At 46.7% G+C, this 12400-nt stretch overlaps 2 protein-coding genes across 3 annotated transcripts; one reads left to right on the top strand and one right to left on the bottom strand.

Annotated features, from left to right (window-relative positions):
- Positions 1-387: 387 nt before the first annotated feature.
- On the top strand, positions 388-6438 carry LOC142895555 (F-box only protein 40). Of its 2 annotated transcripts, none has more exons than XM_076036698.1 (2): positions 388-2246; positions 4642-6438. In XM_076036698.1, the coding sequence occupies exons 1-2, from the start codon at positions 390-392 to the stop codon at positions 4816-4818; spliced, it is 2034 nt and encodes a 677-aa protein (XP_075892813.1). In that variant the 5' UTR covers positions 388-389; the 3' UTR covers positions 4819-6438. The 2 variants fall into 2 exon arrangements, with proteins under 2 accessions (XP_075892813.1, XP_075892814.1); XM_076036699.1 differs by having other exon boundaries at positions 388-2250.
- On the bottom strand, positions 5894-8558 carry ttc36 (tetratricopeptide repeat domain 36). The gene is made up of 3 exons (XM_076036700.1): positions 8385-8558; positions 7939-8127; positions 5894-6185 (listed from the first exon to the last, which is right to left on the bottom strand). The coding sequence occupies exons 1-3, from the start codon at positions 8488-8490 to the stop codon at positions 5929-5931; spliced, it is 552 nt and encodes a 183-aa protein (XP_075892815.1). The 5' UTR covers positions 8491-8558; the 3' UTR covers positions 5894-5928.
- Between the last annotated feature and the right edge of the window lie 3842 nt (positions 8559-12400).

The raw sequence follows: 12400 nt of genomic DNA, 5'->3' as shown, positions 1-12400 counted from the left end.
GGCACAACACAGGACTCGCAGGAACAAAAGGGTGAGAAGTGCTGCTGCTGTTATTGTCGCAGGTGTTCACTTTCACTGTTCACTGGTGCCTCTCCATTGTCGTTGAGCTTGTAAAATGTAATTTTATCCTAACGGGTGTGTTGTTTCACTCTTTTGTGCATTTTGAAATTTGTGTTTTGGATAAAATCGGGTCAGTAAATCGGTTGTTTTTTTTTAAAATTTTTTTAAGGACCATCCTTTTTAAGAGGTTTAGCAGTGAGACTGTTGAGTGAAATTGTAAGTATTCTAATTTTCTTAAAAGAGTTGCTGCTCCCCCCCCCCCCCTCCTCTCCCCCAGCACCTACAAAAGTGTTTTGCTTTTTCCCTTCAAAGGACGGGGGAGCTGCAAGATGCCAGGACGTCGCCACGAGCACTGTGACAACTGCTACAATGCTCGCTGCCAACTCCCGCTGCACATCACCCTCTCCTGCATGGTCGTCAAGTGTCCCAAGAGCTGCGGCAGCGTCTTCCACCAGTGCAAGCAGGAGGAGCACCGGCTTCTCTGCCCCAATGAGACGGTCCCTTGTCTGAACGCCTCGTACGGCTGCCCGCTCAGCATGACCCGCTGCCGGCTGGCCAAGCACCTGGAGGTCTGTCCCGCCAGCGTGGTGTGCTGCTCCCAGGAGTGGAACCGCTGGCCCGCTGCAGAAACCGACCTGGCCTTCTACAAAAATGTCTCGGAGAACCCTCACAGAGAAGAAGACCTGGACGTGGCCGCGGCCCTGAGAGATCAGGAGCTGCTCTTCCACTCCATCAAAATGGGGAATGTCTTTCCCGAGTTTATTCAGCAGGATTCCCCGCTGGATACTGACGGTCCTGATGGTCGTGTAGAGGAGGTGAAGGAGGAGGCGAGGAGCTGCTGCTCCGGAGCTTGCGGTGAACTTCCAGGAGAGGGCTGTGTCGTGATGGAGGAGAAGGAGGTGAAGGAGCTGACCCAGGAGGAGAGGGAAGCCCTGGCCACGAGCAAGAGCGTGGGGAGCCTGGAGAGCTACGCCTCCTGGGAGAAAATGTTCAACAAGGAGAAGCAGGGGTGCCAGCAAACTGTCAAGAATCTTGACAAGACGAAAGAGAAGGAGGAAGAAGGGCAGGGAACCTCGGCGGTCGGGTGCAGGAACAACACCGCCGCCGTTTCGAACATGAACGAGGAGAGCGGCTGGGCGCCTTGGCAGGACGGCGTGATGGAGAGGCTGAGCAGGGAGGCGAACATCGCCGAGTACAACATGTACCTGGTTCACAACGGGGCCATGCTCATCAACTTCGGCCAGCTGACGGCGTGCACGCCCCGGGAGAAGGACTTTGTGTACGGCAGCCTGGAGCCCATCGAGATCCAGAGCGTCCACACCTACAACGTCCCCACCAGCTACCGGGCCAAGAGGCACCACCTCAAGGACCCCCTGCGCAAGGTGACGGTCCACCGGGGCGTAGACACGGCCGACCTGGGCGAGCCAGCCGGGGGGCTTCCGCCGTACGACGAGGTGGCCGCCACGCTGCTGTGCTGCCTGGAGAGGGAGCTGAAGGGCCACCAGGTCTCAGAGAGCGCCGGCGTGGACGGCCTCTACGTGGACGTGGGCACGCAGACGTACAGCTTCGCCGCCGCTCCGTTCCGAAAGGAAGCCTCGCTGGCCGACCTGGTCGCCAGCAGCGGCAGGCCTCACCGGCTCCACCTGCAGGTGCAGACGGAGTCGGTCACCCGGAGGCACAACAGGAGAAGCTCGGCTTTCAGCTACACGTGCGGCCACTTCTTCCGCCGCGACGAGTGCCGCCACCACTTCCGCAATGCGCACGCCGACATCCAGGCGTCTCTCGGCGGCTGGTTGCAGCAGCGCTGCCCCCTGGCGTACCTGGGCTGCACTTTCACCCAGACCAGGCTGGAGCCGGCGGGTCACCCTGCGGCAATTAAATTCCGCGGAGGCGCGACGTCCTTCGTCCTCCAGCCGGATGTGGCCTCGTCTCTCGGCGGCGGCGGCAGCGAGGAGGTTCGGAGAGAGGCGGGGCAAGACGAGGATCCCCTGAGCTGCCTGCCGCTGGAGGTCCTCCAGCAGGTTGCCGCCTACCTCGACAGCTACACGTTGTCTCAGCTGGCCTTGGCCTCCCGCCTGATGAGAGAGGTTTGTGCAACGCTGCTGCAGGACAGAGGGATGGTCTCCCTCAAGTGGGAGAAAAAGACATACAACCACGGGGGAAGTTCCTGGAAGTGTCGAAAGAAAGTAAGTTTATCGTCAAGGCTCTCAGTCTCCTCTGGTGTATTTCAATACCAAATTGCTTGATATATCCTGACAGCTGTGTGTTTGTTGCTACATTAACCTGCTGCAACAGATGGAAGTTTGCTTGATCCTTTTGAGTCAGATTCAAATGATTTTCTTTTTTGTACCCATCTGGAGGCCATCTCCAGAGAGCAGGTGGACAGGGGAGGCAGAACTCTGAATGATTGAGCGAATACATTCTTGCGAACCAGTCGGGTTTGTCAATGCTAGTTCTTCCAGGTCAAGACCTCCTGCTGGGACAATGCAGCGACTTTGGCCTAATGTGACCTCCTTGCAGCAGTCAACCCTCGCTAATGTTAGTTGGATTATCAATAGCAAGAGGAATATTATGACTGTCTGCAACTTTAGATAGTAGAAATGTGAAAAGTCTTCAGTTACATTTTTAAAAATTCTGTTCGAAATTCTGCCTGACATTTAAGGGCAGCTAGCGGCGTTTTTGTCGCAACTAAAAAAGAAGCCGGGTTGTTTTGGGACCGAAAATTTAAATGATGGAGGCCGGAAAGATGGACGAGTGAGTTTTCACAGCTGAAACGTAGCGCAAGGGCATATTACTACCCTATAAAAACCTGTGAGTCGACCTTGCACACAGCACAAGGGAAAGCAAGCAGTCGGCCCAACTATTACCACAGTTCATCTTTAGTACATGACACCACTGTGTAAACTGTCATTAAAAAAATTCACTGTCATTTATAGCGCCTGACAGCTGGTGCATTGTAAACTCTGTTCCAACTTTCTACAGTCCTTTCTCTCACATACACATACACTAGCGCACCAAGTACACCTGGGAAAGTCACGCAGCTTGTGTTTCACTTTTGGCCGTGCCCTAGTCAAAATCCAGCCGCGTATCATCAGTCACCACCAGGTGGCATTCGGAGCGATGAAATCAAGTTTTTATTTGCTTTGGTTGGCAGCCAAAGAAGCCCAACAGCTGGGCAGGGCCCCAAGTCGCCTGCTGACTCCTTCTACCAGCTGCAGAAAATCGTGGCATCTGCAGAAATCAATCACAAATTCAGCCGAAACGGAGGAGCTGTATTTATGGCTTTTATCTCATGATTGTGAATCAGAGTCCACCATTCCGACTCGCACCCGGTGGCTCAGAGGACAACGAGGGACAGGCGCCCAGCGATTCAGTAACCTGAGCCTCGAATTCTGCCAGCTGACCTGAATTTAGGAGATTATTAGTATCCTAAGAGTGGCACTTAAACCATTTGACTGAGGCACGTGTGTCATAGTCGAGCAGACGACCACTTCGTCCCAATGTGTTTTCCAGTGGAACTAATAACTACCAGCAACTAGTCCACACAAGGTCCAAGATGGGAAAAAATTACGCAGAATGATGGAAATGAAAGTGCGTCTGCACAATTCATGTTATAATTTCTTTTTGACGTTTGCCTTGTCTTGTCAATGTGACTTTGCTAACCTAATCAATTAAAACCCTTTATAACAAGACGTTACGACATTCAAAATACTGGCAAATCGAATATAAAATATTTAAAGCAGACATTTATTCTACAGTTTGACACTGCTGGTCTTTAGCCATTGGATCCATCCAAGTGTTTCATCATGCAATTCCACCAAAAACCTGAATTCAAAGGATTTTTTTTTTTAAATGGGTTTATAAAGGGTTTAAAACAGCTTAATTTAAAAATAACATCTTTGCGGATGTTGAGTCAAACTGAAGGATTTGTGCACGGTGAACAAAAACAACTTTTTATTTCCCTACCAGCACTTTTCCCTTGACTGACTGGCATCCTGACAGACAAACAGACAGACGTGCTCAGGAGTGGCACGCAGCCTCGCTGCCGCAGGTGATGGAGGTGCAACGAATGTGTGACGGGCGGACAGAGTGTCCGTGTGTGTGCGCCTCCGCGTTGCACCATCACGGAACAAAGAGGCATGCAGATCACATCAGTGGTGTGGAATGGGCCCCGAGGCCGAGCTGACAGTGAACGCAGCGGCGCTACCATAACAAGTCAGATATGTGATCATCGGCGGGAACGAGGCGGTGATGAGTCTCGCCGTGGCGACAGCTGGGTATTTGCTCGCCGGCTGAAGGCCATAATTTTTCTATATATCTGTAACGGGTGGATGCAGCAATCGCATCGCAGGCAGGTGCTGGATAAAGAAAGAAAAAAAAATGTGCGCCCTGTGATCTAGATTCCGTGGATATTAAGCTGGAATGTATCCTTCGGGCCTTTGACAGATGTCGGGGGCTGAGATTCTTCCTATAGCAGCTACTGACTGTGTCTTTCTCTCTCTCTCTCTCTCTCTCTCTCTCTCTCTCTCTCTCTCTCTCTCTCTCACACACACACACACACACTTCTTTTTTCCATAACAGGTCTGGCAGTTCAGCTCTGCCTTCTCCTCTGTGGACAGATGGAGCTTCAGCAACATTCCCTCCATGTCAGATCATCTGAAAAGCTGCTCCTACTACCAGAGAGAGGAGCGCGCTGAGCCGGTGGCTCTGGCCTGCTTGGCTGAGGTCAAAGAAAAAATATGCAGCAGTAAAGCATGAAAAGCATGAGAGATAAAGCTCCTGGTGCCAGAGCTCGGTGGGCGGATGGACGCACGGTGCCACTTTTAGAAACACTCTGATGAGAAATGTTTCGCAGCACCAACACCAGTTGTGTGTGTGTGTGTGTGTGTGTGTGTGTGTGTGTGTGTGTGTGAGAAAGTAAGGAAGGAAAAACTGATAGAAACTGTATAATACAAGTTCAGTTGTAGTTTCAGGAGCATTTACTTTTGGTTGTTAACAATCATTTCAATGATTTTCACCCTATATATAGTGCCTTGATTGGGTGTGTGTTGTGCAATAAAAGGATGATATACTGTACTAGGTTTCAAAGCCCCGTTCAAGAGTAAACCGTTTAAATGCTTTTACTTTGTAGAGACTCCAAAGTTTCTCTGTGTTTCGCACCTTCTTTCGTGCTAATCGAGTCTTTGGGGCGAAAAGCGTTTCAGCAGAGCTGCTCTAACTTTAACATGGTAGCACTGCCATCTGCCGGAGAGTGGCGGGGTTACACCCAAACCTCTGTTTACTGACGTCCCAGCGGTTCTCACGTCTTTGCTAGCTCTGTTTCCGTCTTTGTTAGCATGTGTGAGTCGTGTCTTCCCTGCCCCTCGGCCTCATCCTGCCCGTCAGCTCAGTTCCTTCCCGCCCTCCGCAACGACCCACACCTGCAGTGACTCGGCAATCAAACACACCTGGCTGCCATCAGCTCATCACTCTGATCTTCAACATCAGTGGTCCACAGTTTAAACTTTTATTTCATTGTGTTTTCTGTATGTGCAGCCTATTGCCAACCAGTTTTTTTTTTCTTGTCAGAACCAAAGTCCGCAGACAGATACTTTGCTGAGTCTTCTTTGTGTTTCTTTAAAATAAAATAAAATAAAATAAAATGAAATAAAAAAATGTTTCCCTCATAACTAGATCAGCATTGAAGAAACTGAGAGCTTGTTAAACAGTGCACGTCTACCTTGTTCACGAAAGACAAAAAGAAGCTTATCTGTGTGTCTCAGCTTGTATTAAATAAAACAATACAATTTTTTTTTTTAATGAAACACACACAACATAAAATATTTATTTAAAAAAAAAAAAAGAAAGATATATTCTATTCATTGCGTCTCAGATGGACGGGTTCCGTAGCTTGTTGATCACCTCCGACAGCATTTTGTTGCACAGCGCTGCGTACGGGTTGAGAGCCACGGCTTGTTGCCGGGCAAATTCACTGCCGAGTTCTGCTGCTTTCTCAAAATCTTCTCTGGCCTCGGCATCCTGACCTGCTAACCTTCGCAATAGACCTCTCTGCACCAGCCCCTGGCAGGCCGTCCTTCCTCGGCCCCCACTCAGAGAGATGGCTCGGTCCAGGTCCTCGAGGGCCCCTTCATACACAGAGACAAAGAAAAGAAGAACATTCAGGTCTGGGACTAATTTGTTCTGCTGAGCCTTCTCTAAGTTGGAACAGGAGCTGATTTGTTTGAAGCTTCTAAAGACCCACTAAGTGTTTTTTTTTTTTTTTCTTTTGTGCAAAAGAAAATTCTAAGATAATCCTTCAAAGGAGTGTTTGAACAGAGAGATGCCAACTGAGCTGGCATCTTGTGGAATGGACTAAAAGAAGAAAGCACGAACATCACATGTTTTAAAAATAAACCAGGAAACTAATTTTGACAGACATGAGGATGAAACATACGAAAGGCATTAATGGGTTTGATTATTCTTTAACTAAATTTAAGTTTTGCAACAAGGTGCTTACCATACTAGTATATTGTTGTTGTTATAGACAGTGATGACATAATTACCAAAGGAATATAGATAGAATAACAGGAAATGGTTGAAGAAGAGGCAGTACAAAATAAGCATTGCTTTTTCCTGTTTATCTTCAAACAATGCTTTTTTTTTTGTTTGTTTGTTTCCCTACCCCCTGAATTGCAGCTATCTGGTCTGAAATGAAATAACAGCTGCAGTTGGGTGGAGTAAGAAAAGTGCCTTGTTTCTGTCAGAGGTCAGAATGGGCAGACTGTTAACACTCCACTGCCATGTAATAAACATATTCATTAGACAGCACGTCTAACTGCTCACTGGGAAATGATCATGTGCACACAAGAAAATGATGATGTTCATCCAAAACCAATCATCCTGGGCACATTAGAAAATAGCTGCTGTAGGTAAATAACTTGTGTTTGACGTTTTGCCTGAAAAGCCGGTTTGTGTGAACTCTAAGTGTACTTTCTACGAGCCGTGAACGGACACGTTAGAACAAACACAACATTAAGCTGTCGCAGAGCAATGAGCCACTCCATCTTCTGACAAGTTCGAGTCAACACATTCTGCCTGACGTCTTGAACAGACGGGGGTGGCTGTTTTGGCAGGGAAACGACCGCAAAACCCTGCAACCAACAGGTGGCAGCAACACACCGGCCAAATTGCAAGGGTCACAGCGAGTTTGGGAAGGATTAGGTTATCGCAGCCATTGCTTACTGCAGTTGTTTTCAAAGTGGGGGCCGCCAGGGGGCGCTAGGGGATGGCGCAAAAAAAAAAAAATGGAGAAAAAAATTGGAGAAAATATGAGAAAAAAAAATGCAAACTCGTGTGCTAATGCAATCTGTCGGTGTCGGTGTGGATCTGCCAAAAGTTATATTATATATTAGCAATATTCTGTTCTGTTATTTGTGTTTCTGCTACATGTCAACAGTTTGTTGACAAGTTTAATAATAATGTTTAATACATTACAGTATTCTTATTCTAAACAAATGTAACACTTATTGAATGGCAAACAAAGGTAAGGAAAAACATTCTAAAAGTTAATGTTTCTTTACTTATTTTGTAACATTGTCTGTTTGCAAAGGGTCAGGATAAGCTGATGCTGTTTTCAGGGGCCGTGGCGTGGAGAAATCTGGGAACCCCTGCCCTACTGCATGTAACTGTCTTATTATATTATATATTATATATATTATATATTTTTTGCTTAATTCAACTGACAACTAAAATGAAGTGTGTCTGAACCCAAAAGAGACGATTTTGAAGCCATTTAAAATGTTGTTACACCACTGAAATCAGTCTATTCAGTCGGTGTTGCTGCAGTTGGAGGGGCAGCGTGTCAGACTGGTGCGGTGTCACGCTGGATGGACCTCCTACCTGCCGTGTCCCCCTGCAGCCGCAGGGCCTGTGCCCGGTTATTGTAGGCCGATGCACGGCGGGGCAGGATCCCGATGGCCTGGCTGAACCGCTGAAGAGCGGCCGGCAGATCCCCGGCCTCCGCTGCGGAGACACCCTGCGACTCCAGCTCTTTCACCTGCTCCAGCAAGCCGGCGTCGAAGCCGCTGTCTGCCGACGGGAGATAAAGCGGGTTAAAAAAAAGGGCCACACAAAGTCAACTGACAGGTAGAGCGGCAGGGAAAAACACACAAGAAAATGTCAGCCGGAAATCAACTTGGATTAAAATGTCATGTTTATTTTATTTATTTTCTTTGTTTTTTGGCCCAGGAATGGGACGTTTTCAAGTTGTGCGAATGTGCCGTGAAATGATAAACACCCCCCCCCCTCCAAGAAAGCTGTGACATGATGTGTAGAGACGCTCTCACCGTTGTCGTGAGATTCCTCCTCAATGACGAGCCCAGAGCTGCTTCCAAAGGGGCTGCTGGGGTTGAAGATGGCTTGGAGAACAGCTCTGTCGTGTGCCGAAGCCATCCTGCCAGCGTCTGGAGAGGAACCTTTAGAAAAACAGCTTGAAAGAAGAATTTTGACACTCGCACACAAAAAGATCCACAGATGGGTGGAGAATTCTTCCTCCCCTGGTCCTGTCAGCCAATGAGAGAAGGGGGCGGCAGGAGAGGTGGACTTTGAGATGTTGCCTGCACGAAGCACATCTGTACTTGGTTAACTGAAAAAAAAAAAAAAAAAAAAAAAAAGAAAGCATGCCGACATGCCACTGGGCTCTTGGAATGGGCAAAAGGGGAACGATGAAACTAGACTGTGTTTTAGTTGAAGGTGGCCGTGAATGGGGATGAAAACGCTCGCGAGGCCCTTTGGGACAGGCAATTATTCATCCTCACAGTGTAAATGAGTCGCTGTTAGAACCGCTGGATGCCTCGCTTGCTTTTCACCAGCTTTTGTCGTCTTAGAGCCCCGACTGCAGCCGAGCGTTACTGCAGCTCATGAATCTTTTATTCAGATCTGGACTCGACATCTCACAGTCCCACTGCTCTTGTTTCCCAAACAACCCTTGGGCCTCTTGAACTGGTGAGGCCAAAGTTTCCCCTGCAGTCCAGAAAAATGATTTAATGTGAAATAAAGTGGACTTTTCACACAGACCACCGAGTGAGGCCTGCAGAACTGGTGGTTTTATTTTCGATCCAGCATGTTGCCCATTCGGGAGGAAAACGATTCCTCGAAACGCTGATGCAATGACTGGAACAGAGAATGACAGTAGGGCTTTCTTTGGTCCTATATTAATATTTGCTCATGTTCTCACTGGAACCATTAAGAAAGAGGGTTTACAGACCGTGCTGCAGTCATCCACCAGCAGGCGATATGTTAGGGTTTTTCTTTTGTCGTTTTTTTTTTGCACGCCTTGTATAAATTTGCATTTGGAAGATGGCAATTGGTTTAGGGTCCAACAATCTGACCTAAGTGACATCTAAATCAGCCTGTAAGTGCTGCATTGGCACTCTTATTCTATTGTCGCAACATTGCAAAAATCACCCACTACTCATTTGCCTTCCATTCAAACAAGGAATCCACATCCCTCTCTCAAGGATGAGGAGGATTAGAAGAAGTGGAGGGGAATTCGCAGCCCGCTGGCTGCAGCTGATGGAGCAACTCATCAATCTCAATGCGATGATCAGCGGCAGAACGTCAATATCGCTTCGACTTTCCAGGCGACTATTCATTAGCCTTTCAGAAATAGGGTGGCGGATCTGTGAGAGGCTGGTGTGAGGAAGAAAACCTGCTGCCTCGGTGCCGAAGCGGTGGCACAGATGTCCCCAGGACAATCAGACTGTTCCAAGGAAGAACAAAAAAATAAAAATGCATTCACCACGAGCGAACGGCGTCTGAATGAAGCTGTTCATGCTGAAGAGGAGACTCAGACATTCAGCAGCGATATTACGACTCAAATCCTACCAGTTTGCAGCTGCTGAAGACCTGGAGGCTGTTGCAATTGTCCTTTATTTCATTTGGATGCAGCCGCTTGGCAGCACTGGATTATTGGAGCTTTCTAAATATTAGCCGTGCGGCAGTGTGGTTTCATTCTAGATTTGAAGTATAACGTCTTTACATGTATCTGGATGAAAAATACAGACTTTTCGGCATCTTGCTCCAGACGTCTGCGTTGCTTTGCAGGCTACCCGACAGTGAGAGCGATCAACAGTGAACCCAGAAATTGTAAAAGCTCAGAATTGATACACGGAACCAGTATCGGAGTGTTAATTGTGAAAGATCATCAGCGCCGCTTTTCCTCAACTGGAGATAAAGAGGCTTTTTGAGGATAAAAATGTTGTTTAAAGTCGTAGGAACAACAGAAATCAACCCTCAGGCCAAAACAACAGCAGCTGGAGAAATGGATCTGATGGCCTGCCGAAGATCGTTTGTTCAATGTTTAATATTATTTTATTTTCATTCTAATATTTCAACACGCACGGCGTGATGATGTGAATCCAACAGCAGCAGGGAGGCCTGGACCTACCGGAGTGTCTGGAGCCAGTTTATGATACAAAAGAGGACGAAAAGTTCACAGAATTAAAGATGAACTGGAAAATCTCAAAAGCCGCAGAATCATAACGAGCTGGTTTAGTATAGCGTGTCAAAGTTCACAAACAACAGGATGCCAGAGGTGGAAACCAATTACAAAGAATTAGTTTGGCTGAGTAGGAGCAGAGAATTATGCACGAGACGCCAGTTTTAGTCAGCAGTCGAGGTGAAAAGGTGTTGTTTTATGCAAAACAAAGTTCACTCATGTTTGGAAAACAAAAAGCCTGCTTGTGGGCAGTCAGAGAACTCCGGGGGAACGAGAAAACTTATTTTCCATCTTTTGCTTGCTCTTCTTTCTGGGTGTTCAGGTCAGGGCTCAACACGGAGAGTTTTCCCAAGGTGCATGTGCTCTTATGTTGAAAAATTTAGGAGATGGTGAAGAATTTTAGCAGCACCATGACAATGTGTGAAACCCTGTGATATTCTTTGATAAAGTTATTTGAAGAGGAGGCATTTGTAACAAATTATTCAGTTTTGTTTGATTATAAAACCAGATGAAGTCGGATTGTGATACTGGACTGACCAAGCAAATACACTTGCCAGCCCGCCTACTCTCTCAGTTGACCCAGGTGTGTGCAATCACTCTCTGTTCTGCTCCCATGACGATGTCCCGGAGAACCTTTAGGGGGCAATATTTACCCAGAAATAGACCTTCAGCTCCATTGACTTGCAGCTCCACCCAGACTCGGGAGAGAAAAACTGACTTCAGATTATTTGAAAACCCCCTGAACAATTCATCGGTTTCTAGACAAAACATGTGCCCAGCTATTGCAGGATACATATATATATATATGTATATATATATATATATATGTATATGTATATATATATATATGTATATATATATGTACATCTTGCATTATTTCAAACCTTGTTCTGCTCTAATTCAACCCAAGCTCCCGTCGTCAGACAATTTCAGTGTATCGTGACAGAGTGTATATATCTGGTACTTGTGACTGCTGGCAGCTGTTGTCTCCGTGCAGCCATGAAAACCTGCTTTGGTGTCTATAAAGGTGCTGATGGTCCCACATACAACGTTTCCTTTAGCGCAGTGATTTCTAACTGAAACGTAAAAAACGTCATCCTTTACTTTTCAACCTTACTCTTGCTGACACGCCACTCTTGTAAGGCTTGTGCAAAACGGCTCACCCCTGGAATGCAGCCCTTTCAATCAATCAATCAATCGATCAATCGATCAATCAATCAATCAATCAATCAATCAATCAATCAATCAACAAACCATCTAATCAATCAATCAATCAATCAACTTGTGATGTCACAAAAGGCACCACTGACACAGGTTGCTGACAACACCCCATGGCAGGTGTTTGTTCTCTGAGAGCACCTTGTTTTTGTCCACTGCCAAATTAGGTCCAAAAAAAGTGTTGTGATAACTGGACATTTTCTGCTGAACAACGGGTTAATCAATGGAGGTGTAGTCGAGTCTGTCGTATTGTGTTTGCTTGCTGGATGATACATTTGTAACAGTTTGACTTCCATCCACTAACATGATCTCACAAAGAAGACTGCACAGCCTGGATGAAACCATTCTGACCAACGCTGCGAGTCCTGTATCTAATTTAAACTTTTCCTTTTCACTATTATTACTGTACTGCTGTACCGCTGCTACATTCTGCAGTCGTCCAAAGACTTCATTTATAGCTCGGAGCAGAAGATCTGATCTGGCACAAATTACTGTCAGGTTTATAAGGAAAAAAAGAAAAAGAAAGAAAAAAAAGCCAATTAAAAACCTGGACAGTCATTTGCCGGGATGATAAAAATCAGAGAGAACTTTAAAAAAGAGGAACTTTTTGATTGCGGCGCACATAATCTTCTTTTTTCTTCCCCT

This window comes from Nelusetta ayraudi, unplaced genomic scaffold, assembly GCF_046127955.1.
Source record: "Nelusetta ayraudi isolate G7.1 ecotype Tasmania unplaced genomic scaffold, CSIRO-AGI_Nayr_v1 ptg000048l, whole genome shotgun sequence".
In the NCBI taxonomy this organism is placed as follows: Eukaryota; Metazoa; Chordata; class Actinopteri; order Tetraodontiformes; family Monacanthidae; genus Nelusetta; species Nelusetta ayraudi.
Note: the sequence above shows the minus strand (reverse complement) of the source record. Positions and strands in the feature narration are given on the sequence as shown.